This window comes from Mirounga angustirostris, unplaced genomic scaffold, assembly GCF_029215605.1.
Source record: "Mirounga angustirostris isolate CCGP_5_RB_7025 unplaced genomic scaffold, mMirAng1.0.hap1 SCAF_8, whole genome shotgun sequence".
NCBI lineage: Eukaryota > Metazoa > Chordata > Mammalia > Carnivora > Phocidae > Mirounga > Mirounga angustirostris.
In genome coordinates, this window is record NW_026991716.1 from 524,997 (window position 1) to 549,238 (window position 24,242).

The 24,242-nt window shown below is 40.2% G+C and overlaps 1 protein-coding gene across 1 annotated transcript; it reads right to left on the reverse strand.

Moving 5' to 3' along the window:
• Positions 1 to 1,005: 1,005 nt before the first annotated feature.
• On the reverse strand, positions 1,006 to 1,944 carry LOC123836854 (olfactory receptor 10C1). Its single transcript, XM_045865936.2, has one exon. The coding sequence runs from the start codon at positions 1,942 to 1,944 to the stop codon at positions 1,006 to 1,008; it is 939 nt and encodes a 312-aa protein (XP_045721892.2).
• Between the last annotated feature and the right edge of the window lie 22,298 nt (positions 1,945 to 24,242).

Below are 24,242 nucleotides of genomic sequence, written 5' to 3' on the forward strand. Positions count from 1 at the left end.
CTTCTTTCCTAACCACTGGCTCATTCTGATTCCCACAAGAATTTACCTTCATTGAAACTTTCCTCATCTCTCTTCACTTCCTAAGGACGTTGCTTTCTGCCTGTCGATGGATTTAGTTAGGTGTGATTGTGTGTGCTAATGTACTGAGCAGCAGTGCCACAAAAGGAAAACGAATGCCTGACCTAGGACACAGAAATGTCAAGTCCCTTTAAGAATCAATACCTTGGGGCACCTGGGTGGCTCAGATGGTTAAGCGTCTGCCTTCGGCTCAGGTCATGATCCCAGGGTCCTGGGATCGAGTCCCACATCGGGCTCCCTGCTCCTTGGGAGCCTGCTTCTCTCTCTCTCTCTCTCTCTCTCTGTCTCTCTCTCTCTCTGTCTCTCATGAATAAATAAATAAAATCTTAAAAAAAAAAAAAGAATCAGTACCTTGGGGGCCTGGGTGGCTCAGTTGGTTAAGCATCTGACTCTTGATTTTGGCTCAGGTCATGCTCTCAGGGTCATGGGATCCAGGCCTATGGTGAGCTCTGCACTCAGCATGGAGTCTGCTTATCCCTCTCCCTCTGCTCCTCACCCTGCTTGTGCTCTCTGTCTCTCTCTTTCTCAAAAAACTAACTAACTAACTAACTAACTAAGTAACTAACTAACTAACTAACTAAATAAATAAAACCTTAAAAAAAAAAAAAGAACTAGTACTGTGCCTGAAAGTTTCATTACCTTGATGGTCTGGTGGAGATGACATTTTGTAATGTGTCCTTTAGTTGTCAACTTGCTCGGCTTGTACAGGAAATCCATCTTGGGTTTCCTGTTCCTACAACAGAAGGCAGAGTTGTGTGTGTGTGTGTGTGTCATGGGGGTCTAATGAGTGGTTTGGCTCCATTTTCCAAGGTAACTCTGTCTTCTTCACAGGCTGGCCCCCCTCAGGTGAGGACCATGCCTTCTTCCCTTTGATCCTTGGTGATGGGGGGCTGAGTGGGAGGGACAGTCACCATCATCACCCCCTTGTCAAGTGTTTGCAGGCCTCATTTTCTGGAGGGTTCTCCTTAGGGCAGCCTTGACATCGGTGTTCCGCAGACTATAGATGATGGGATTAAGGATGGGGGTGACCACAGCATAGAAGAGGGACAGCAGAGGGTCCGTGGCTGGATCATAGCTGGCTTTAGGGCGGATATAGATGAAGATGGCAGTGCCATAGAAGAGGGAGACCACAACCAGGTGGGAGGAGCAGGTGGAGAAGGCCTTGCTGCGGCCAGCAGCAGATGACATCCGGAAGATTGTAGCCAGGATATGCCCGTAGGAGCCCAGGATGAGGCCGAAGGGGCAAAGGATGATGAGGGCAGCAGCCAGGATAATCTGAAGCTCGTTGAGTGAGGTGTCTCCACACACCAGCTGCAGGATAGGCTGGATCTCACAGAAGAAGTGTGGAATGGCATTGGGGCCACAAAAGGGCAAGGAGAAGATGAAGGCGGTGTGGCCCAGGCCCACCATCGCTCCACAGGCCCACGACATTCCTGCTAGCTGTAGACACACCCGGTGGCTCAGCAAAAGTGGGTAATGAAGAGGTTTGCAGATGGCTGCATAGCGGTCATAGGCCATGGCTGCCAGGAGACAACACTCTGTGGCACCAAAGAAAAGGAAGAAGAACATCTGGAGAGCACAGCCAGAGTGAGGGATGTGGCACCGGCCTGTGAGCAGGTGGTGAAGCAACAGGGGCACAGTAACAGATGTGTAGCCGATCTCCAGTGCTGAGAGCATTCGAAGGAAGAAGTACATGGGGGTCTGGAGAGCAGCATCTGTGGAGACCAGCACCACTATGAGGAGGTTGCCTGCCACGGTGAGCAGGTAGATGGCGAAGAAGACAGAGAAGAGCAAGCCCTGGAGGTTGACCAGGTGGGAGAAGCCAACAAGGATGAAGTCAGCCACCATGGAGGTGTTTGTGCTCATCTCATTCCTAAAGAACAGAGAAATGGCAATCATGGAATTGTGACATGGGCAGAGGGGATCCCTTGCTGCATTTGGTCAAGAAGACATTGGAATGCCCTTTCTTTCAGGGTCTCCCTGCCTTTGGGGCAGCACAGACTTGGTCCCTGTCAGCCCTGCTCTCTTTGGAGCCAGGTGAGGACTGAAATCTGAGAGCCTTTCTTCTTCCCCTGATCTCCTCAGGTGCCTGCCTTTCATGGGACACACTCAGTTCTGTCTTCAGTTTCCCCTGGACTGAGACATGAGTCATTCCAGCCTCGTCTTCCCTCCTTGTCTACAGGGCCTTGCTGACAGGCATTTTTCTTCTCAAAGTCAGAATTCCTTCTACGTTCAGGGCAGGAAACACCCGTTCCAAGTCAAGGGGATTTTCCCTTGTGTTTTTTTCCCTGTTGGGTCCTTCTGTATCTGCCTTTTTCTTTTCTTCATTCAGTGGCTTCTCGTTCCTTTCCTCTCAGCGTGTATCCTCTTGACCTAATTTTCACCTCTTTTAAACATTTTTTCCAGCTTTCAGTTTCCAGACCCACTTGATCCCTTTCCTTTTTTTTCCTTTATCATTTTGCCTTTAGACAAATTTTATGGTTTGCAAGGGGGAGGATGGAAATTTGAAAGATCATCTCTTTCCAGCTCCCAGAGGCAGATAAACAGTTATCTGAAGGAGTGAAGGTCTCCTTAGTTTTAAAAGATGTTCAGGAAAGAGATGAAGAGTCTTTCTTGGTTGCTTATTGCTGCTTTTTACAGCCCCTCAAATGCATCCCCTTACACCATAGCACATATGCAAATACCCAAACCACACACATAAACTCCACCAATTCACACACTAACGCATTACATATCTAAATACAAGCACAGAAAAATACATAACTCAATCTCACATTCTACGTTCACCTAAGACTACAAATAAATCATTATTATACAATGTAAATCTCATTACTAATAACAGTGAAAGTGAAATCACATTTAACATATAAATGTAAACAGCAGAGTTACAGTTCACTAGATGTGTAAATCCAGATTCTGTGTAAAAATATAACCATATTCAATATCATATAGTAAAATGCAAGCTCAGACACTGATATTTTGCAGGTGGGGAGTCCTTGGTTCATCCCACTTTACTGGTTTCCAGGAGTTATTATCTGATTAATGTATTTCTATTTGGAGAAATAGCCCGTGCTAAACACAGATGGTATTTGATGACTTGCTTATGTTCCCCTGTCTTTACCTTGTAGATCCCTCATGAGGAAGGCACTCTTAGATTTGGTATCTTTTAAGGGTCTCTGAGGACCTGGGTCTCCAAGCACTTTTGACTATCCAGGGGGAAGAGCTCTTCATATAAACAATTAATCTGTTGTTTTGGAGTCTGTCTTTTAGATTGCAAAAAGTATAGTGTGACTTGTCAAGCACATTTCAGAACGTCCAGGGGCCCCGTTCCTCAGCTCACCCATAGTATCTCTGGTTCAATCAGTTTTATTTCCTTCTTGTTCTTCATGATTTTCTTCTTTCCATTACTATAGATGTCCTGATACACTTCTAAAAATAATGCAGTTTTATCCATCTCATAGTTACTGATATAATTCCCTAACTATTTGATAACTCATTTACAATGCCCCTTATATTTCAGTCATTCTACAGAGCACTAAGAATATAAATGAGAAATAAAGATTTTTTTATTAAGTTCAGTTAGCCAACATACAGTGCATCATTAATTTTTTAACTTTATTTTTATTTTTTATTTTTACTTAATGTTTAATTTTTTATTATGTTCAATTAGCCAACATAAAGTACATAATTAGTTTCTGATGTAGTGTTCAATGATTCATTAGTTGCGTTTAACACCCAGTGCTCATCACAACACATGCCACCCTTAATACCTATCACCTGGCTACCCCTTCCTCCCCACACCCTCCCTTCTGTAACCCCCAGTTTGTTTCCCAGAGTCCAGAGTCTCTCATGGTTTTTCTCCCTCTCTGATTTCTTCCCATTCAGTTTTCCTTTCCTTCTCCTATAGTCCTCTGCACTATTTTTTATATTCCACATATGACTGAGACCATATGATAATTGTCTTTCTTTGCTTGACTTATTTCACTTAGAATAATCCCCTCCAGTTCTATCCATGTCGATGCAAATGGTGGGTATTCATCCTTTCTGATGGCTGAGTAATATTCCATTGTATATATGAGCCACATCTTTATCCACTCATCTGTTGAAGGACATCTCGGCTCCTTCCACAGTTTGGCTATTGCGGACATTGCTGCTATGAACATTGGGGTGCAGGTACCCCTTATATTCACTATATCTGTATCTTTGGGGTAAACACCTAGTAGTGCAATTGCTGGGTCATAGGGTAGCTCTATTTGTAACATCCTGAGGAACCTCCATACTGTTTTTCAGAGTGGCTGTATCAGCTTGCATTCTCACCAACAGTGTAAGAGGGTTCCCTTTTCTCCACAACCTCTCCAACATTTGTTGTTTCTTGCCTTGTTAATTTTTGTCATTCTAACTGGTGTGAGGTGGTATCTCATTGTGGTTTTGATTTGTATTTCCCTGATGGCTAGTGATGTTGAACATTTTTTCATGTCTCTGTTAGCCATTTATATGTCTTCACTGGAGAAGTGTCTGTTCATGTCTCCTGCCCCAGTTTTTGACTGGATTCTTGTTTTTTTGGGTGTTGAGTTTGAGAAGTTATTTATAGATCTTGGAAAGCAGCCCTTTATCTGTAATGTCATTTGCAAATATCTTCTCCCATTTTGTGGGTTGCCTCTTAGTTTTGTTGACTGTTTCCTTTGCTGTGCAGAAGCTTTTTACCTTGATGAAGTCCCAAAAGTTCATTTTTGCTTTTGTTTTCCTTGTCTTTAGAGACGTGTCTTGAAAGAAGTTGCTGTGGCCGATGTTGAAGACATTACTACCTATGTTCTCTAGGATTTTGATGGATTCCTGTCTCACATTTAGGTTTTTTATCCATTTTGAGTCTATCTTTGTGTGTGGTGTAAAGAAATGGTCCCATTTCATTCTTCTGCATGTGGCTGTTCAATTTCCCCAGCACCATTTATTGAAGAGACTGTATTTTTCCATTGGATATTTTTACCTCATTTGTCAAAGATTATTTGATCATAGAGTTGAGGGTCCATTTCTGGGTTCTCTATTCTGTTCCATTGATCTATGTGTCCGTTTTTGTGCCAACACCATACTGTTTTGGTGATCACAGTTTTGTAATATAGCGTGAAATCAGGCAACGTGATGCCCCCAGCTTTGGTTTTCTTTTTCAACATTCTCTTGGCGATTCAGGGTCTTTTCTGGTTCCATACTAATTTTATGATTGTTTGTTCCAGCTCTTTGAAAAATGCCAATGGTATTTTAATAGGGATGGCATTGAAAGTGTAGAGCTCTAGGCAGGATAGACATTTTTTTCTTTTTTTTTTATTAACATAATGTATTATTTGTTTCAGGAGTACAGGTCTGTGATTCATCAGTCTTACACAATTCACAGTGCTCACCATAGAACATACCTTCCCCAATGTCCATTCCCCAGCCACCCATCCCTCCCACCCCCCTCCATTTCAATGACCCTCAGTTTGTTTTCTGAGATTAAGAGTCTCTTATGGTTTGTCTCCCTCTCTGGTTTCATCTTGTTTCATTTTTCCCTCCCTTCCCCTATGATACTCTGTCTTGTCTCTCAAATTCCTCATATCAGTGAGATCATATGATACTTGTCTTTATCTGATTAATTTCTTTTAGCATAATACCCTCTAGTTCCATCCACATCATTGCAAATGGCAAGATTTCTTTCTTTCTTTCTTTCTTTCTTTCTTTCTTTCTTTCTTTCTTTCTTTCTTTCTTTCTTTCTTTCTTTCTTTTTTTGATGGCTAGGCAGGATAGACATTTCAACAATGTTTATTGTTCTAATCCATGAGCATGGAATGTTTTCCCATCACTTTGTGTCTTCCTCCTCCACTTCTTTCATAAGTGTTCTGTAGTTTTTAGAGTATAGATCCTTAACCTCTTTGGTTAGGTTTATTCCTAGATATCTTATGGTTTTTGGTGCTATTGTAAACGGAACTGATTCCTTAATTTCTCTTTCTTCAGTTACATTGGTAGTGTAAAAAATGCAACTGATTCCTGTGCATTGATTTTGTATCCTGCCATGTTGATGAATTGCTGTATGAGTTCTAGTAATTTGGGGGTGGAGTCTTTGTGGATTTCCACATAAAATATCATATCATCTGTGAAGAGAGAGAGTTTGGCTTGTTTTTGCCAATTTGAATGGCTTTTATTTCTTTTTGTTTTCTGATTGCTGAGGTTCGGACTTCTAGTACTATGTTGAACAAAAGTGGTAAGAGTGGGCATCCCTGTCATGTTCCTGACCTTAAGGGAAAAGCTCTCATTTTTTTCCCCCAGTGAGAATGATATTTGCTGTGGGCTTTTCATAAATGGCTTTTATGATATTGAGGTATGTTCCCTCTATCCTTACACTTTGAAGGGTTTTAATCAAGAAAGGATGTTGTATTTTGTCAAATGCTTTTTCTGCAGCAATTGAGAGAATCATAAGGTTTTTGTCTTTTATTAATGTGATCTATCACGTTGATTGATTTTTGAAAATTGAACCACACTTGCATCCCAGAAATAAATCCCACCTGATCATGGTGAATAATCCTTTTAATGTAATGTTGGATCCTACTTTCTAGGAACTTGTTGAGTATTTTGGCATCCATGTTCATCAGGGCTATTGGTCAATAATTCTCCTTTTTGATGGGGTCTTTCTCTGGGTTTTGGATCAAGGTAATGCTGGCCTCATAGAACGAGTTTGGAAGTTTTCCTTCCATTTCTTTTTTTTTTTTTTTAAACATAGGCAGTTATTTCTCTTTTTAAAATATTTTATTTATTGATTGATCAGAGAGGGAGAGAGCACAAGCAGGGGGAGTGGGGGAGTGGCAGGCAAGGGAGAAGCAGGCTCCCCACTGAGTAAGGAGCCTGATGTGCAACCCGATCCCAGGACCCTGGGATTATGACCTAAGCCAAAGGCAGACACTCAACCAACTGAGACACCCAGGCATCCCTCCATTTCTATTTTTGAAACAGCTTCAGTAGAATAGGTATTATTTCTTCTTTAAGTGTTTGGTAGCATTCCCCTTGGAAGCCATCTGGCCCTGACCTCTTGTTTCTTGGGAGGTTTTTTTGTTTTGTTTTTAATTTAATTTAATTTAATTTAATTATGTTATGTTAGTCACCATACACTACATCATTGATTTTTGATGTGGTGATCCACAATCCATTGTTTTCGTATAACACCCAGTGCTCCATGCAGTATGTGCCCTCCTTAATACCCATCACCAGACTAACTAATCCCCCCTCCACCCTCCCCTCTACAACTCTGTTTATTTCTCAGAGTCCATAGTCTCTCAAGGTTCATCTCTCCCTCCAATTCCCCCCCCAATTTCTCCCTCCTTCTCCTAATGTCCTCCATGCTATTCCTTATGTTCCACAAAAAGTGAAGCCATATGATAATTGACTTTCTCTGCTTGACTTATTTCACTTAGAATAATCTCCTCCAGTCCCATCCATGTTGATGTAAAAGTTGGGTATTCATCCTTTCTGATGAATGAGTAATATTCCATTGTATATATGGACCACATCTTCTTTATCCATTCATCTGTTGAAGGGCATCTCGGCTCTTTCCACAGTTTGGCTATTGCAGACATTGCTGCTGTGAACATTGGGGTGCAGGTGCCCCTTCTTTTCACTACATCTGTGTCTTTGGGATAAATACCCAGGAGTGCAATTGCTGGGTCATAAGGTAGCTCTATTTTTAAATTTCTGAGGAAACTCCACACTGTTTTCCAAAGTGGCTGTACCAACTTGTATTCCCAGCAACAGCGTAAGAGTGTTCCCCTTTCTCCACAACCTCTCTAATATTTGTAGTTTCTTGCCCTGTCCATTTTTGCCATTCTAACTGGTGTAAGGTGGTATCTCGATGTGGTTTTGATTTGAATTTCCCTGATGGCTAATGATGATGAACATTTTTTCATGTGTCTGTTAACCATTTGTATGTCTTCTTCAGAGAAGTGTCTTTTCATGTCTTCTGCCCACTTTTTGACTTTATTATTCATTTTTTAGGTGTTGAGTTTGAGAAGTTCTTTATAGATCTTGGATACCAGCCCTTTATCTGTAGTGTCATTTGCAAATATCTTCTCCCATCCTGTGGGTTGCCTCTTGGTTTTGTTGACTGTTTCCTTTGCTGTGCAGAAGCTTTTTATCTTGATGAAATTCAAAAAGTTCATTTGTGCTTTTCTTTCACTAGCTTTTGGAGATGTATCTTGAAAGAAGTTGCTCTGGGTGATGTCAAAGAGGTTATTGCCTATGTTCTCCTCTAGGATTTGACAAAATACAACATCCTTTCCTGATTAAAACTCTTCAGAGTATAGGGATAGAGGGAACATTCCTCAAGTTCATAAAATCCATCTATGAAAAACCCACAGCGAATATCATCCTCAATGGGGAAAAGCTGAGAGCCTTTCCCTTAAGATCAGGAACACGTCAAGGATGCCCACTTTCACCACTATTGTTCAACACAGTACTAGAAGTCCTAGCAACTGCAATCAGACAACAAAAAGAAATAAAATGTATTCAAATTGGCAAAGAAGAAGTGAAACTCTCTCTTTTCGCAGACGACATGATACTTTATGTGGAAAACCCAAAAGACTCCACCCCCAAATTGCTAGAACTCATACAGCAATTCAGTAATGTGGCAGGATACAAAATCAATGCACAGAAATCAGTTGCTTTCTTATACACTAACAATGCAACTGTAGAAAGAGAAATTAGAGAAACGATTCCATTTACAATAGCACCAAAAACCATAAGATACCTCAGAATAAACCTAACCAAAGAGGTAAAAGATCTATACTCTAGGAACTACAGAACACTCATGAAAGAACTGGAAGAAGACACAAAAAGATGGAAAAACTTTCCATGCTCATGGATCTGAAGAATAAACATTGTTAAAATGTCTATGCTGCCCAGAGCAATCTATACCTTCAATGCCATCCCGATCAAAATTCCAATGACATTATTCAAAGTGCTGGAATAAGCAATCCTAAAATTTGTATGGAATCAGAAAAGACCCTGAATTGCCAAGGAAATGTTGAAAAAGAAAAGCAAACCTGGGGGCATCACGTTGCCCGATTTCAAGCTATATTACAAAGCTGTGATCGCCAAAACAGCATGGTACTGGCACAAAAACAGACATACAGACCAATGGAACAGAATAGAGAACCCAGATATGGACCCTCAACTCTATGGTCAAATAATCTTCGACAAAGCAGGAAAAAACATGCAATGGAAAAAAGACAGTCTCTTCAATAAATGGTGCTGGGAAAATTGGACAGCCACACGCAGAAGAATGAAACTCGACCATTCTCTAACACCCTACACAAAGATAAACTCAAAATGGATGAAAGACCTCAATGTGAGACAGGAATCCATCAGAATCTTAGGAGGTTTTTTATTACTGTTTCAATTTCCTTACTGGTTATTGTCCATTCAGATTTTCTATTTCTTCCTGTTTCAGTCTTGGTAGTTTATAAGTTTCCAGGAATGCATCCATTTCCTCCAGATTGCCTAATTTGTTGGCTTATAGTTCCTGGTAGTAATGTCTAATCATTGTTTCTATTTCCTTTGTGTTAGTCATGATCTCTCCCCTTTCATTCATGATTTTATTGATTTGGGTCCTTTCCCTTTTCTTTTGGATAAGTCTGGCCAGTGGTTTTTCAGTCTTATTAACTCTTTCAAAGAACCAGCTTCTAGTTTTGTTGATCTGTTCTTTTGTTTTTCTAGTTTCTATTTCATCAATTTTTGCTCAAATCTTTATTATTTCTCTTCTCCTGTTTGGTTTAGATTTTATTTGCTGTTCTTTCTCCTGCTCCTTTAGGTGTAAGGTTAGTTTGTGCATTTGTTATTTTTCTAATTTTGGAGTGAGCCTTTGATGGCTATGTATTTCCCTCTTAGGACTACCTTTGCAGTATCCAATAAGATTGAGCCTATGTATTTTCGTTTTCATTGGTTTGTGTGAATTGTTTAAGTTCTTTAATTTCCAGGTTGACCCATTCATTCTTTAGCAGGGTGTTTTTAACCTCCAAGTGTTTGAGTTTCTTCCAAATTTCTTCTTGTAGTTGAGTTCCAGTTTCAAAGTATTGTGGTGTGAAAATATGCAGGGAATAATCTCAATCTTTTAGTAATGGTTGAGACCTGATTTGTGACCCAATATGGGATATATTCTGGAGAAAGTTCCATATGTACTTGAGAAGAATGTGTATTCTGTTGTTTTAGGATGGAATGTTCTGTATATATCTACAAGTCCATCTGGTCCAATGTGTCATTCAGAGCTCTTGTGTTTTTGTTGATCCTCTGCTTAGATGATCTGTCCATTGCTGTGATTGGAGTGTTGAGGTCTCCTACTATTAGTGTATTATTATCAATATGTTTTTTTACCTTGGTTATTAATTGGTTTATACAATTGGCTGCTCCCCTGTTGGAGGCATAAATATTTACAATTGTTAGATCTTCTTGTTGGAGTGACCCTTTAAGTATGATATAGTGCCCCTCTACATCTCTTACTACAGTCTTCGGTTTAAAATCTAATTTGTCTGATATGAGGATTGCTACCCCAGCTTACTTTTGAGGTCCATTAGCATGGCAAATTGTTCTCCAACCCCTCACTTTCAATCTGGAGGTGTCTTTAGGTTCAAAATGAATCTCTTGTAGAGAGTGTATGGATGGGTCCTGCTTTTTATTTATTTATTTATTTTTTGGTCCTGCTTTTTTATCCAATCTGAAATCCTGTGTCTTTTCATGGGAGCATTCAGCCCATTTACATTCAGAGTAACTATTGAAAGATATGAATTTTTTGCCATTGTATTGCCTGTAAAGTTCCTGTTTCTATAGATTTTCTCTGTTTCTTTCTGGTCTATGTGACTCTTGAGTTCTCTCTTCTCTTACAGAATCCCCCTTAATATTTCTTGCATGGCTGGCTTGGTGGTCACATATTCTTTCAGTTTCTGCCTGTCCTGGAAGCTCTTCATCTCTCCATCCATTCTGAATGACACCCTTGCTGGATAAATTATTCTTGGCTGTATGTTCTTCTCATTTAGTACCATGAATATGTCTTGCTAACCTTTTCTGGTTTGCCAGGTCTCTGTCGACAGGTCTGATGTTATTCTGATGTTCCTCCCTCCACATGTAAAGAACCTCCCCTCCCTAGCTATTCTCAGGATAGATTATTTGGCTGTAAGATTTGCAAACTTCACTATTATATGATGGGGTGTTGATCTATTTTTATTGATTTTGGGAGAGGTCCTCTCTGCCTCTTGAACACGAATGCTTGTTTCCTTCCCCAGATTAGGGAAGTTCTCAGCTATGATTTGCTGAAATATATCTTCTAGTCCTCTCTCCCCACCCCCTTGGGGATCCCAATCATTCTGACAGTGGAACGTTTCATGGTATCATTAATCTCTCCAATCTTTTTCTCCTGTGCTACTAGCAGCCTATCTCTGTTTTCCTTAACTTCCTTCCTTTACATCAGCTTATCGTCTAGATCACTGATTCTCTCTTCTGCCTCATTTAACCTGGCTGCTAGAGTATCCAGCTTAGACTGCATCTCATTCATAGCATTTTTTAGTTTGGCCTGATTAGATCTCATTTCTGCTCTTAGAGATCTTATATTGTCACTAATGATTTTTTCAAGCCTTGCTATTGACTTTATGATTGCTATCCTGAAATCTTTCTCTGACATCTTGCTCATATCCATATCCATTAGTTCTGTGGCAGAGGACATTGCCCTGGTTCTTTTCTTTTTGAGAGTTCCTCCTCCTAATCATTCTGTTGAGGGATGGTTGAATGAGTGAACAGAGTCCAAAATATCAACCATGACCCAAGCAAGATGCATCCTAACAAAATCTGGAGAGGGCAAAAACCATCATGGGAAAAAAAAAGCCAAAATTAAACACAGGAATAAAATTAAAAATTATAAAATTAAAAATATGGGAGGAAGAGAATGGGAGCTATAATCTTCATGTGGACAAAGCAGGGTGTTTCAGTTGTTCCTGGGTGTATTTTGGTCTGTGTGTTAGAGCACATTACGTCCCAAAATTACAAGGAAAGTAAAACTTGTATATATATAAAGGTAAAATTGAATAATGGAAAAAGCACTACAATAAGGCATATAAAAAATATAGGTATGTAAAAATACAAGTTAAAAGTGCCTATGAAATATGTTGATATAATAAACATCAAGTTGAAATGAGAAAAGGGTAAATAGAAAAAAAAAGAGAAAAAGCATAAGAAAAAAAAGAATGAAAAGAAAAGGGAAATTTTATCTGAGAAATAAATGAGTCATAATACCACATCTGGAGCTCAATATACAATTTTCCCTTGGTGTTGGGATTTTACAGTCTTATAGTATCCATAGGCTTGTCATCCACCTGTTCTTCCAGCCTGTCTTCTTGGGGAGGGGACTGCCCGCTGTTTCTCAGGTAACCCTGCCTGGGTTGAGTTGTCCCACACCCTGTCAGGGGGATGGGCTTAGAGGAAACAGGCCCTCCCCTGCCTCTTTAGAGGATCTGAGCAAAAATGGCCACATCCAAACCTCTGGCTCAGAGCAGAAAGATCACAATCTGCCCTCTTTAATAAACCCTTCAGGTCAAATAGTCTCCACTTCTTTATGTGCCACTGCAAACTGCAGCCTCCAGAGGTGTGCCTGCACTGTAATTCTAAAAGCGGGAGTGGCCACAGGCTCATGCATACACCCAAAGCTCCTGGATCATGTCTGGGTGCTGCTCTAAAGCCCTTTCTGGGCTGCTACTGGTCTGTGAGTTTTTGCCCCATCATGGGCACAGGTTCCAGATTTTTTCAGATTGCTTCCTGGCTCCACTGTTTAGGCACTCTACTGGTTCCAGAACCCCCTTTTTCTCTGTTGTTCCTTGTATCCCAAGATCTAAAATTCTGCCTTTTCATTTCCAGAGCTCCCTTTCAGAAAAGGATGTCTCTCACTAGAGGAGATTTCTAAGCATTCTGATTATCCACTCTGGTGCTATATCACTTTCCAGGGGGCAGCTTATGCAGGCTCCCTCCCCATTCTGTTTATCTTCTGATACCTCTCCACAGATTCATGATGCCACATGTCCTACCTTGCAAAAAGCAGTTGCTTTTCTGCTTGTAGAGTTCCAGATATATTCTTACATCTCAGGCTGATTTTGTGGGTGTTTAAAATGGCTTGACAGATATCCAGCTAAATTCAGGGGACCAGTTGAAATGGGGGTTCCTTACTCTGCCATCTTGCCTCCTCCCCTAGTCATTGTAACCAGTCCTCAGAGACTTTTAATTTCTATCTGATAATGATCTGCCCATCTGTTCTGACTCTATTTTACCTCTTTCTTCTTAGCACAGTAACTTGCTCCTCTAGCATCCAGTGATTGAAAATCTGGTAGGTCAAAGGCCTAAGGCTACACAGTAAGGTCTGGGGTGAAAGAGAGTGAGCAAGATGCCACCATTTTCATTCTCATGCTCTAGCTATGTGAAAGCCTTCAGGGAACAAAAGCCACATAGAGCAATCCAGAGCAGATTACTCAGCCTGGCCCCTTGGCAAGGGTGGTACAATCACAGATGCTTGAGAATCAACTCAACAGTCCTCTCTCCCAGAAGATCAGCAAGAACATCCAGTGAAGACCACATTTCCTGAGCATTGAAAACTGCAAAACTCCAGTGCTAGGGGAAAAGAGCATATAGAATTCATGGTATTTCCCCATGATTCTTTAGTCTTTCAATTTTAATTTTACACTCAGGATATAGTGTATTGCTCTGCTCTGTCCACCTGTTTATATTCCTTCTTTTATTTTTGTCTTTTAATTTTAGTTTTTACATTTACATTCTATCCTTTCACTGTATTTAATTTTATTTTTGTACATATAGAAGTTTTTCTTTCTTTACAATTTTGGGATATAGTTTTCTAAGAAATGGACCAAAATACACATAGGATCCAGTGCATTGCTCTATTCTGTTCACCTGTCTGATTATATTCTCTCTCTCTCTTTTTGATTTCAGGAGCCTTCTGATTTGTTTAGTGTATATTTCTCTGGATTCATTGCCATTTTAGTATTTGGCTCTCTTGTTCATCTATTCTTATCTGGACAGAATGACAAGATAGAAAACTCACCTCAAAAAAGAGAACAAGAGGCAGTACTGACTGCCAGGGACTTAATCAGTATGGGCATAAGTAAGATGTTGGAACTAGAGTTCAGAATAATGATTACAAAGATACTAGTTGGGCTTGAAAAAAGCATAGAAGACACTAGAGGGAGACACTCTCCTTTCTGTAGAAATAAAAGAACTAAAATCTAATCAAGTCAAAATAAAAAAGGCTATTAATGAGATGCAAAAAAAATGGAGTCTCTTATGGGTGGGATAAATGAGGCAGAAGAGAGAGAATTAGGGATATAGAAGACAAAATGATGGAGAATAAAGAAGCTGAGAAAAAGAGAGAAACAATTACTGGATCACAAGAGGAGAATTCAAGAGATAAGTGATATCATAAAATGAAACAATATTAAAATAATTGGGATCCCAGAAGAGGAGGAAAGAGAGAGGGGCAGAAGGTATATTGGAGCAAATGATAGAGGAGAACTTTCTTAATCTGGGGAAGGAAACAGGCATCCAAGTCCAGGAGACACAGAGAATGTCCTCTGAAAATCAATAAAAATAGGTCAACACCCTGACATATAATAGGGAAACTTGAAAATCTCAGAGACAGAGAAAACCCTGAAAGCAGCTCTGGACAAGGGGTTCTTATCCTACAAGGGAAGAAACATGAGACTGGCAGCAAACATATCCACAGAGACCTGGCAGGCCTGAAAGGACAGGCATGGTATATTCAGGGTGCTAAATGAGTAAAATGTGCAGCCAGGAATACATTATCCAGATAGGCTGTCATTCAAAATTGAAGGAGAGATAAAAAGCTTCCAGGACAAATAGAAACTAAAAGAATTTGTGATCACCAAACCAGCCATACAAGAAATATTAAAAGGGATCTGTTTTTTATTTATTTTTTAAAATTTTATTATATTATGTTAGTCACCATATAATACATCATTGGTTTTTGATGTGGTGATCCACAATCCATTGTTTTCGTGTAACACCCGGTGCTCCATGCAGTACGTTCCCTCCTTAATACCCATCACTGGGCTAACCAATCCACCCTCCCCACTCCCCTCTAAAACCCTGTTTCTCAGAGTCCATAGTCTCTCTGGGTTCACCTCTCCCTCTGATTTCCCCCCCTTCATTTTCCCCTTCCTTCTCCTAATGTCCTCCATGCTATTCCTTATGTTCCACAAATAAGTGAAACCGTATGATAATTGACTTTCTCTGCTTGACTTATTTCACTTAGAATAATCTCCTCCAGTCCTATCCATGTTAATGTAAAAGTTGGGTATTCATCCTTTCTGATGGCTGAGTAATATTCCATTGTATATATGGACCACATCTTTTTTATTTAATTTTTTTTTGTTATGTTAATCCCCATACATTACATCATTAGTTTTAGATGTAGTGTTCCATGATTCGTTGTTTGTGCATAACACCCAGTGCTCCATGCAGAACGTGCCCTCCTCAATACCCACCACCAGGCTAACCCATCCTCCCACTCCCCTCCCCTCTAGAACCCTCAGTTTGTTTTTCAGAGTCCATTGTCTCTCATGGTTCGTCTACCCCTCTGATTTCCCCCCCTTCATTCTTCCCCTCCTGCTACATTCTTCTTCTTCTTTTTTTTCTTTCTTAACATATATTGCATTATTTGTTTCAGAGGTACAGATCTGAGATTCAACAGTCTTGCACAATTCACAGCGCTTACCAGAGCACATACCCTCCCCAGTGTCCATCACCCAGTCACCCCATCCCTCCTCCCCAAACCCCACTCCAGCAACTCTCAGTTTGTTTCCTGAGATCAAGAATTCGTCATATCAGTGAGGTCATATGATATATGTCTTTCTCTGTTTGACTTATTTCGCTCAGCATAATACCCTCCAGTTCCATCCACGTCATTGCAAATGGCAAGATCTCATTCCTTTTGATGGCTGCATAATATTCCATTGTATATATATACCACCTCTTCTTTATCCATTCATCTATTGATGGACATCTTGGCTCTTTCCACAGTTTGGCTATTGTGGACATTGCTGCTATAAACATGGGGGTGCACGTACCCTTTCGGATCCCTACTTTTGTATCTTTGGGGCAAGTACCCAGTAGTGCAATTGCTGGATCATATGGTAGCTCTATTTTCAACTTTTTGAGGAACCTCCATACTGTTTTCCAGAGTGGCTGCACAAGCTTGCATTCCCACCAACAGTGTAGGAGGGTTCCCCTTCCTCTGCATCTCCGCCAACATCTGTCGTTTCCTGACTTGTTAATTTTAGCCATCTGACTGGTGTGAGGTGGTATCTCATTGAGGTTTTGATTTGGATTCCCCTGATGCTGAGCGATATTGAGCACTTTTTCATGTGTCTGTTGGCCATTTGGATGTCTTCTTTGGAAAAATGTCTGTTCATGTCTTCTGCCCATTTCTTGATTGGATTCTTTGTTCTTTGGATGTTGAGTTTGATGAGTTCTTTATAGATTTTGGATACTAGTCCTTTATCTGATATGTCATTTGCAAATATCTTCTCCCATCCTGTCAGTTGTCTTTTGGTTTTGTTGATTGTTTCCTTTGCTTTGTAAACCTTTTTATCTTGATGAAGTCCCAATAGTTCATTTTTGCCCTTGCTTCCCTTGCCTTTGGTGATGTTTCTAGGAAGAAGTTGCTGTGACTGAGGTTGAAGAGGTTGCTGCCTGTGTTCTCCTTTAGGATTTTGATGGACTCCTGTCTCACATTGAGGTCTCTCAACCATTTGGAGTCTATTTTTGTGTGTGGTGTAAGGAAATGGTCCAGTTTCATTCTTCTGCATGTGGCTATCCAATTTTCCCAATACCATTTGTTGAAGAGACTGTCTTTGTTCCATTGGACATTCTTTCCTGCTTTCTCAAAGATTAGTTGACCCTAGAGTTGAGGGTCCATTTCTGGGCTCTATATTGTGTTCCATTGATCTATGTGCCTGTTTTTGTGCCAGTACCATACTGTCTTGATGATGACAGCTTTGTAATAGAGCTGGAAGTCCGGAATTGTGATGCCGCCAGCTTTGCTTTTCTTTTTCAACATTCCTCTGGCTATGCGGGGTCTTTTCTGGTTCCATACAAATTTTAGGATTATTTGTTCCATTTCTTTGAAAAAAGTGGATGGTATTTTGATGGGGATTGCTTTGAATGTGTAGATTGCTTTAGGTAGCATTGACATCTTCACAATATTTGTTCTCCAATCCATGAGCATGGAACGTTTTTCCATTTCTTTGTGTCTTCCTCCATTTCTTTCATGAGTATTTTATAGTTTTCTGAGTACAGATCCTTTGCCTCTTTGGTTAGATTTATTCCTAGGTGTCTTATGGTTTTGGGTGCAATTGTAAATGGGATCGACTCCTTAATTTCTTTTTCTTCTGTCTTGTTGTTGGTGTATATATAGGAATGCCACTGACTTCTGTGCATTGATTTTATATCTTGCCACTTGACTGAATTCCTGTATGAGTTCTAGCAGTTTTGGGGTGGAGTCTTCTGGGTTTTCCACATAAAGTATCATATCATCTGCAAAGAGTGAGAGTTTGACTTCTTTGCCAATTTGGATGCCTTTTATTTCTTTTTGTTGTCTGATTGCTGTGGCTAGGACTTCTAATACTATGTTGAATAACAGTGGTGATAGTGGACATCCCTGCCGCGTTCCTGACCTTAGGTGGAAAGCTCTCAGTTTTTCCCCATTGAGAATGATATTCGCTGTAGGTTTTTCATAGATGGCTTTTATGATATTGAGGTATGTACCCTCTATGCCTATACTCTGAAGAGTTTTGATCAAGAAAGGATGCTGTACTTTGTCAAATGCTTTTTCTGCATCTATTGAGAGGATACTATGATTCTTGTTCAATCTTTTGTTAATGTATTGTATCACGTTGATTGATTTGTGGATGTTGAACCAACCTTGCAGCCCAGGGATAAATCCCACTTGGTCGTGGTGAATAATCCTTTTAAGGTACTGTTGGATCCTATTGGCTAGTACTTTGGTGAGAATTTTTGCATCCATGTTCATCAGGGATATTGGTCTGTAGTTCTCCTTTTTAATGGGGTCTTTGTCTGGTTTTGGGATCAAGGTAATGCTCACCTCATAAAATGAGTTTGGAAGTTTTCCTTCCATTTCTATTTTTTGGAACAGTTTCAGAAGAATAGGTATTAATTCTTCTTGAAATGTTTGGTAGAATTCCCCTGGGAAGCCATCTGGCCCTGGGCTTTTGTTTTTTGGGAGATTTTTGATGACTGCTTCAATTTCCTTAGTGGTTATAGGTCTGTTCAGGTTTTCTATGTCTTCCTGGTTCAGGTTTGGTAGTTGATACATCTCTAGGAATGCCTCCATTTCTTCCAGGTTATCTAATTTGCTGGCATAGAGTTGCTCATAATATGTTCTTAGAATTGTTTGTATTTCTTTGGTGTTGGTTGTGATCTCTCCTCTTTCATTCATGATTTTGTTCATTTGGGTCATTTCTCTTCTCTTTTTGATAAGTCTGGCCAGGGGTTTATCAATCTTGTTAATTCTTTCAAAGAACCACCTCCTAGTTTCGTTGATCTGTTCTACTGTTCTTTTAGTTTCTATTTCATTGATTTCTGCTTTGATCTTTATTATTTCTCTTCTCCTGCTGGGTTTAGGCTTTATTTGCTGTTCTCTTTCCAGCTCCTTTAGGTGTAGGGTTAGGTTGTGTACTTGAGACCTTTCTTGTTTCTTGAGAAAGGCTTGTATTGCTATATACTTTCCTCTTAGGACTGCCTTTGCTGCATCCCAAAGATTTTGAATAGTTGTGTTTTCATTTTCATTGGTTTCCATGAATTTTTTAAATTCTTCTTTAATTTCCTGGTTGACCCATTCATTCTTCAGTAAGATGCTCTTTAGCCTCCATGTATTTGAGTTCTTTCCAACTTTCCTCTTGTGATTGAGTTCTAGTTTCAAAGCATTGTGGTCTGAAAATAGGCAGGGAATGATCCCAATCTTTTGGTACCGGTTGAGACCTGATTTATGACCTAGGATGTGATCGATTCTGGAGAATGTTCCATGGGCACTAGAGAAGAATGTATTCCATTGCTTTGGGACGGAATGTTCTGAATATGTCTGTGAAGTCCATTTGGTCCAGTGTGTCATTTAAAGTCTTTATTTCCTTGTTGATCTTTTGCTTAGACGATCTGTCCATTTCAGTGAGGGGGGTGTTAAAGTCCCCCACTATTATTGTATTGTCGATGTGTTTCTTTGCTTTTGTTATTAATTGCCTTATATAATTGGCTGCTCCCATGTTAGGGGCATAGATATTTACAATTGTTAGATCTTCTTGTTGGATAGATCCTTTAAGTATGATATAGTGTCCTTCCTCATCTCTTATTACAGTCTTTGGTTTAAAATCTAATTTGTCTGATATAAGGATTGCCACCCCAGCTTTCTTTTGGTGTCCATTAGCATGGTAAATGGTTTTCCACCCCCTCACTTTAAATCTGGGGGTGTCTTTGGTTCTAAAATGAGTCTCTTGCAGACAGCATATCGATGGGTCTTGTTTTTTAATCCAATCTGATAGCCTGTGTCTTTTGATTGGGGCATTTAGCCCATTTACATTCAGGGTAACTATTGAAAGATAGGAATTTAGTGCCATTGTATTTCCTGTAAGGTGACTGTTACTGTATATTTTCTGTGTTCCTTTCTGGTCTATGTTGCTTTTAGGCTCTCTCTTTGCTTAGAGGACCCCTTTCAAGATTTCTTGTAGGGCTGGTTTCGTGTTTGCAAATTCCTTTAGTTTTTATTTGTCCTGGAAGCTTTTTATCTCTCCTTCAATTTTCAATGACAGCCTAGCTGCATATAGTATTCTTGGCTGCATATTTTTCTCATTTAGTGCTCTGAATATATCCTGCCAGTCCTTTCTGGCCTGCCAGGTCTCTGTGGATAGTTCTGTTGCCAATCTAATGTTTCTACCATTGTAGGTTACATATCTCTCCCCCCCGAGCTGCTTTCAGGATTTTCTCTTTGTCTCTGAGACTCGTAAGTTTTACTATTAGATGTCGTTGGGTCAGGGTGTTGACCTATTTTTATTGATTTTGAGAGGGGTTCTCTGTGCTTCCTGGATTTTGATGCCTGTTTCCTTCTCCAAATTAGGGAAGTTCTCTGCTATAATTTGCTCCATTATACCTTCTGCCCCCCTCTCTTTCTTCTTCTTCTGGGATCCCAATTATTCTAATGTTGTTTCGTCTTATGGTATCACTTATCTCTCGAATTCTGCCCTCATGATCCAGTAGTTGTTTATCTCTCTTTTTCTCAGCTTCTTTATTTTCCATCATTTGGTCTTCTATATCACTGATTCTCTCTTCTGCCTCATTTATCCTAGCAGTTAGCGCCCCCATATTTGATTGCACCTCATTAATAGCCTTTTTGATTTCTACTTGGTTAGATTTTAGTTCTTTTACTTCTCCAGAAAGGGTTTCTCTAATAACTTCCATGATTTTCTCAATCCCAGCTAGTATCTTTAAAGTGATGATTCTGAACTCTAGATCTGACTTCATACTAATGTCCGTATTGAGTAGGTCCCTGGCAGTCGGTACTGCCTCTTGTTCTTTTTGTTGAGGTGATTTTTTCCATCTTGTCATTTTGTGCAGAGGAGAATAGATTAATGAGAGAACAAAATGCTAGCAGGGTAACAACGTCCCCAGAAAATATACTCTAAACAAATCAGAAAAGACCTGAAGCAGTGGGAAAAGAAAGGGAAAGAGAGAAAAAAGAAAAAGAAAAAGTAAAAGATAAAGATAAAAACAAACAAAAACAGAACAAAACAAACAAAACAAAAACAGAATGTGATCAAATATGATTAGGCTGGTATATAGATCAGTGCCACACACTAGATTTTGGGTATATTTTGGTCTGTTAAAAGAAAGTGCCTCCCAAAATTTTAAAGAAAGAAAAACTTATATATGTACAAAAATAAGGGTTGATATGATGAAGGGATGGAATATGACTGTAAAGATGGAAATTATAAAAAATTGTATAAAAGGAATTGATAAGTTGTTTGAAAAAAGAAAGAAGAGGATTTTTAAAAAAAAAAGAAAAAAAAGGGAGAGAATGTGATCAGGCAGGGGAGTAGGAAAAAACCATACACTAGAGATTTAGAGTATATTTTGATCTGTTAGAAGAACCTATCTCAAAATTTTAAAGAGAGAACAACTTAGATATATATGCCAAAAATACGGGTAACTACTATGAAGGGATAGAATATGACTCTAAAAATGAAAAATAAAAATGTTTTTTAAAAAACGGATTGATAAGATGTTGGTTGAAAAGGGGAAAAAGAAAAATTCAAAAAAAAAGAAAAGAAAAAAAGACAGTTAAAAAAAATTAACTTTGAAAGACTAAAGAATCATGGTAAAAAAGCCATGAATTCTATGTGCAGTAGTCCCCTAGTGCTGGAGTTCTGCCATTCTCATTGATCGGTAAACTTGGTCTTGCCTGGCTGTTCTCGCTGATCTTCTGGGGGAGGGGCCTGTTGCCGTGGTTCCCAAACGTCTTTGCCAGAGGCGGAATTGCCCCACCCTTGCCCGGTAATCTCCTTGGGTTTGCTCTCAGGAGCTTTTGTTCCCTGCAAGCTTTCCATACAGCTTTGGAGGCGGAGAGTGAAAATGGCGGCCTCCCAATCTCCACCCTGGAGGAGCCAAGAACTTGGGGCACCGCTCCTCAGTGCACCCCCAGAGAAAAGCAGTCAGTCACTCCCGGCTCCCCTGTCTCCGGCCGCACTCTGTGCTCACCGGGCCTGTAACCATGCATTTCTATCTCTGGCACCCAACCCCGTGTGGAGTCTCCAAGCCCAGCAGATCCCTGTGGTGTGCTCCTGCACTGCTCCTCCCGGGGAGGAAGGGGAGTCTCCCTGGATCTGCCGCTTGTTGGGTCCCTGCTGGAGGAGCAGTGGCCCGACTGTGCCGTGGATCACGGTCTATGGCAACCCCGAGCTGAGAGCCCACGCCTCAGCTTCATCTCTGCAGCCGGCTTCCCCACTCTGATACCTGGGAGCTCTGCCGCACTCAGGCACCCCTGGTCTTTCTGTGACCCCGAGGGTCCTGAGACCACACTGTCCCACGAGGGTTCCACCCCCTACTTAGCCACCAGAGTGATGTCCCTCAGCGGAGCAGACTTCTAAAAGTTCCGATTTTGTGCTCCGCGGCTCTATCACTTGCCAGAAGCGGCAGACGGAGGCCCCTCCCCCGCCATCTATCCTCCCAAATATCACCTCGGATTCACTTCTCCGCACGTCCTACCTTCCAGAAAGTGGTCGCTTTTCTGTTCAGAGAGTTGTTGCTATTCTTTTCTTTGATCTCCTATTGAGTTTGTAGGTGTTCAGAATGGTTTGATCCCTATCCAGCTGAATTCCTGAGAGGAGAGGAAATCCAGGTCTCCTACTCCTCCGCCATCTTGCTCCGCCCCCCTGGACCACAGCTTCTTTATCCATTCATCTGTTGAAGGGCATCTCAGCTCTTTCCACAGTTTGGTTATTGCAGACATTGCTACTATGAACATTGGGGTGTATATGGCCCTTCTTTTCACTACATCAGTGTCTTTGGGGTAAATACCTAGGAGTGCAATTGCTGGGTCATAGGATAGCTCTATTTTTAAATTTTTGAGGCACTTCCACACTGTTTCCCAAAGTGGCTGTACCAACTTGCATTCCCAGCAACAGTGTAAGAGGGTTCCCCTTTCTCCACAACCTCTCCAACATTTGTTGTTTCTTGCCCTGTCAATTTTTGCCATTCTAACTGGTGTAAGGTGGTATCTCAATGTGGTTTTGATTTGAATTTCCCTGATGGCTAATGATGATGAACATATTTTCATGTGTCTGTTAGCCATTTGTATGTCTTCTTCAGAGAAGTGTCTTTTCATGTCTTCTGCCCATTTTTTGACTTGATTATTTATTTTTTGGGTGTTGAGTTTGAGAAGTTCTTTATAGATCTTGGATACCAGCCCTTTATGTTAATTAATTGAATTTAAATTAAAAAATAGAAAATGATAAACGATTTCAATAAAAATATTTAGATAAAATAAGGTAAATATTAAGGTACAACTTACCTACACATAACCATTTAGTTAAAGACAATGCATTGGCATTTGGTAAAATCATGAAAAGGCAAAATATGTGTTTGTCACCCATTTTACATTCTTCTGCACAATAAAAACAGTCTGGCTTGTAACATATTTCATCATATCTCTTCACTTACCTTTTTTTTTTTTAATAATGTCATCATTATTTTCTTTTACCAGTCACCCAAATTTTCTTTTAAGTCAGTATGGCATTGAGTCATTCACTTTTTGGAGTAATGAAAGCTATATTTGTCATTTTATTCAGGTATGTTTATATTTCAAAAAGCAAAATTTTGTCTGAAATGGGGTGAATAAAGTTCTAAAATTTTATTTTTCTAATTTTATTGAGGAATAATTGACAAATATAACTGTATACACTGATAGACCCCAATTTAGGATGATTCAACTTAACAGTTTTCAACATTACGATAGTGCAAAAGGGATACACATTCAGTAGAAATTGTACTTAGAATTTTGAATTTGGATCTTCTCCCAGGCTGGTGACCTGCCCCCTACGATCCTCTCTTGTGATGCTGAGCAGGGACAGCTCTGTCAGCCCTGTGATCCTGAAGGTCAAGGACTGATTCACTGACAACCAATCTGCACCCCCACAGCATCCTGTTTGTCACCATCAGTACAGTATGCAATGTGCTACAGGAGATACTTAGTACTTTCTCATAAAACAGACGTGTGAGAACGTTTTGCCCAACTGAGGGCTCCTGTAAGCATCCTGAGCTGTGATGTTTGGAAGGTTAGATGCATTCAATGCATTTTTGATTTACAATATTTTCAACTTCTGATGGGTGTATCAGGTATACCCCTGCCATAGGTCAGGGAGACCTGCGTGTAAAGTGCACAACGTGATGACTTCATATACACTATGGAGTGATTACCAAGGTCAGGATGACACACCCATCCCCTCACCTGGTTAGCAGAGCTACCTCTGTGTGTGTGTGGTGAGGGCCCTAAGTTCTGGTCCCAGCACTCTCAACTAGGCAGTGTT

Coding starts and splice junctions, on each gene's coding strand:
- LOC123836854 (XM_045865936.2), bottom strand. CDS start 1,944: ATGAGCACAAACACCTCCATGGTGGCTGACTTCATCCTTGTTGGCTTC.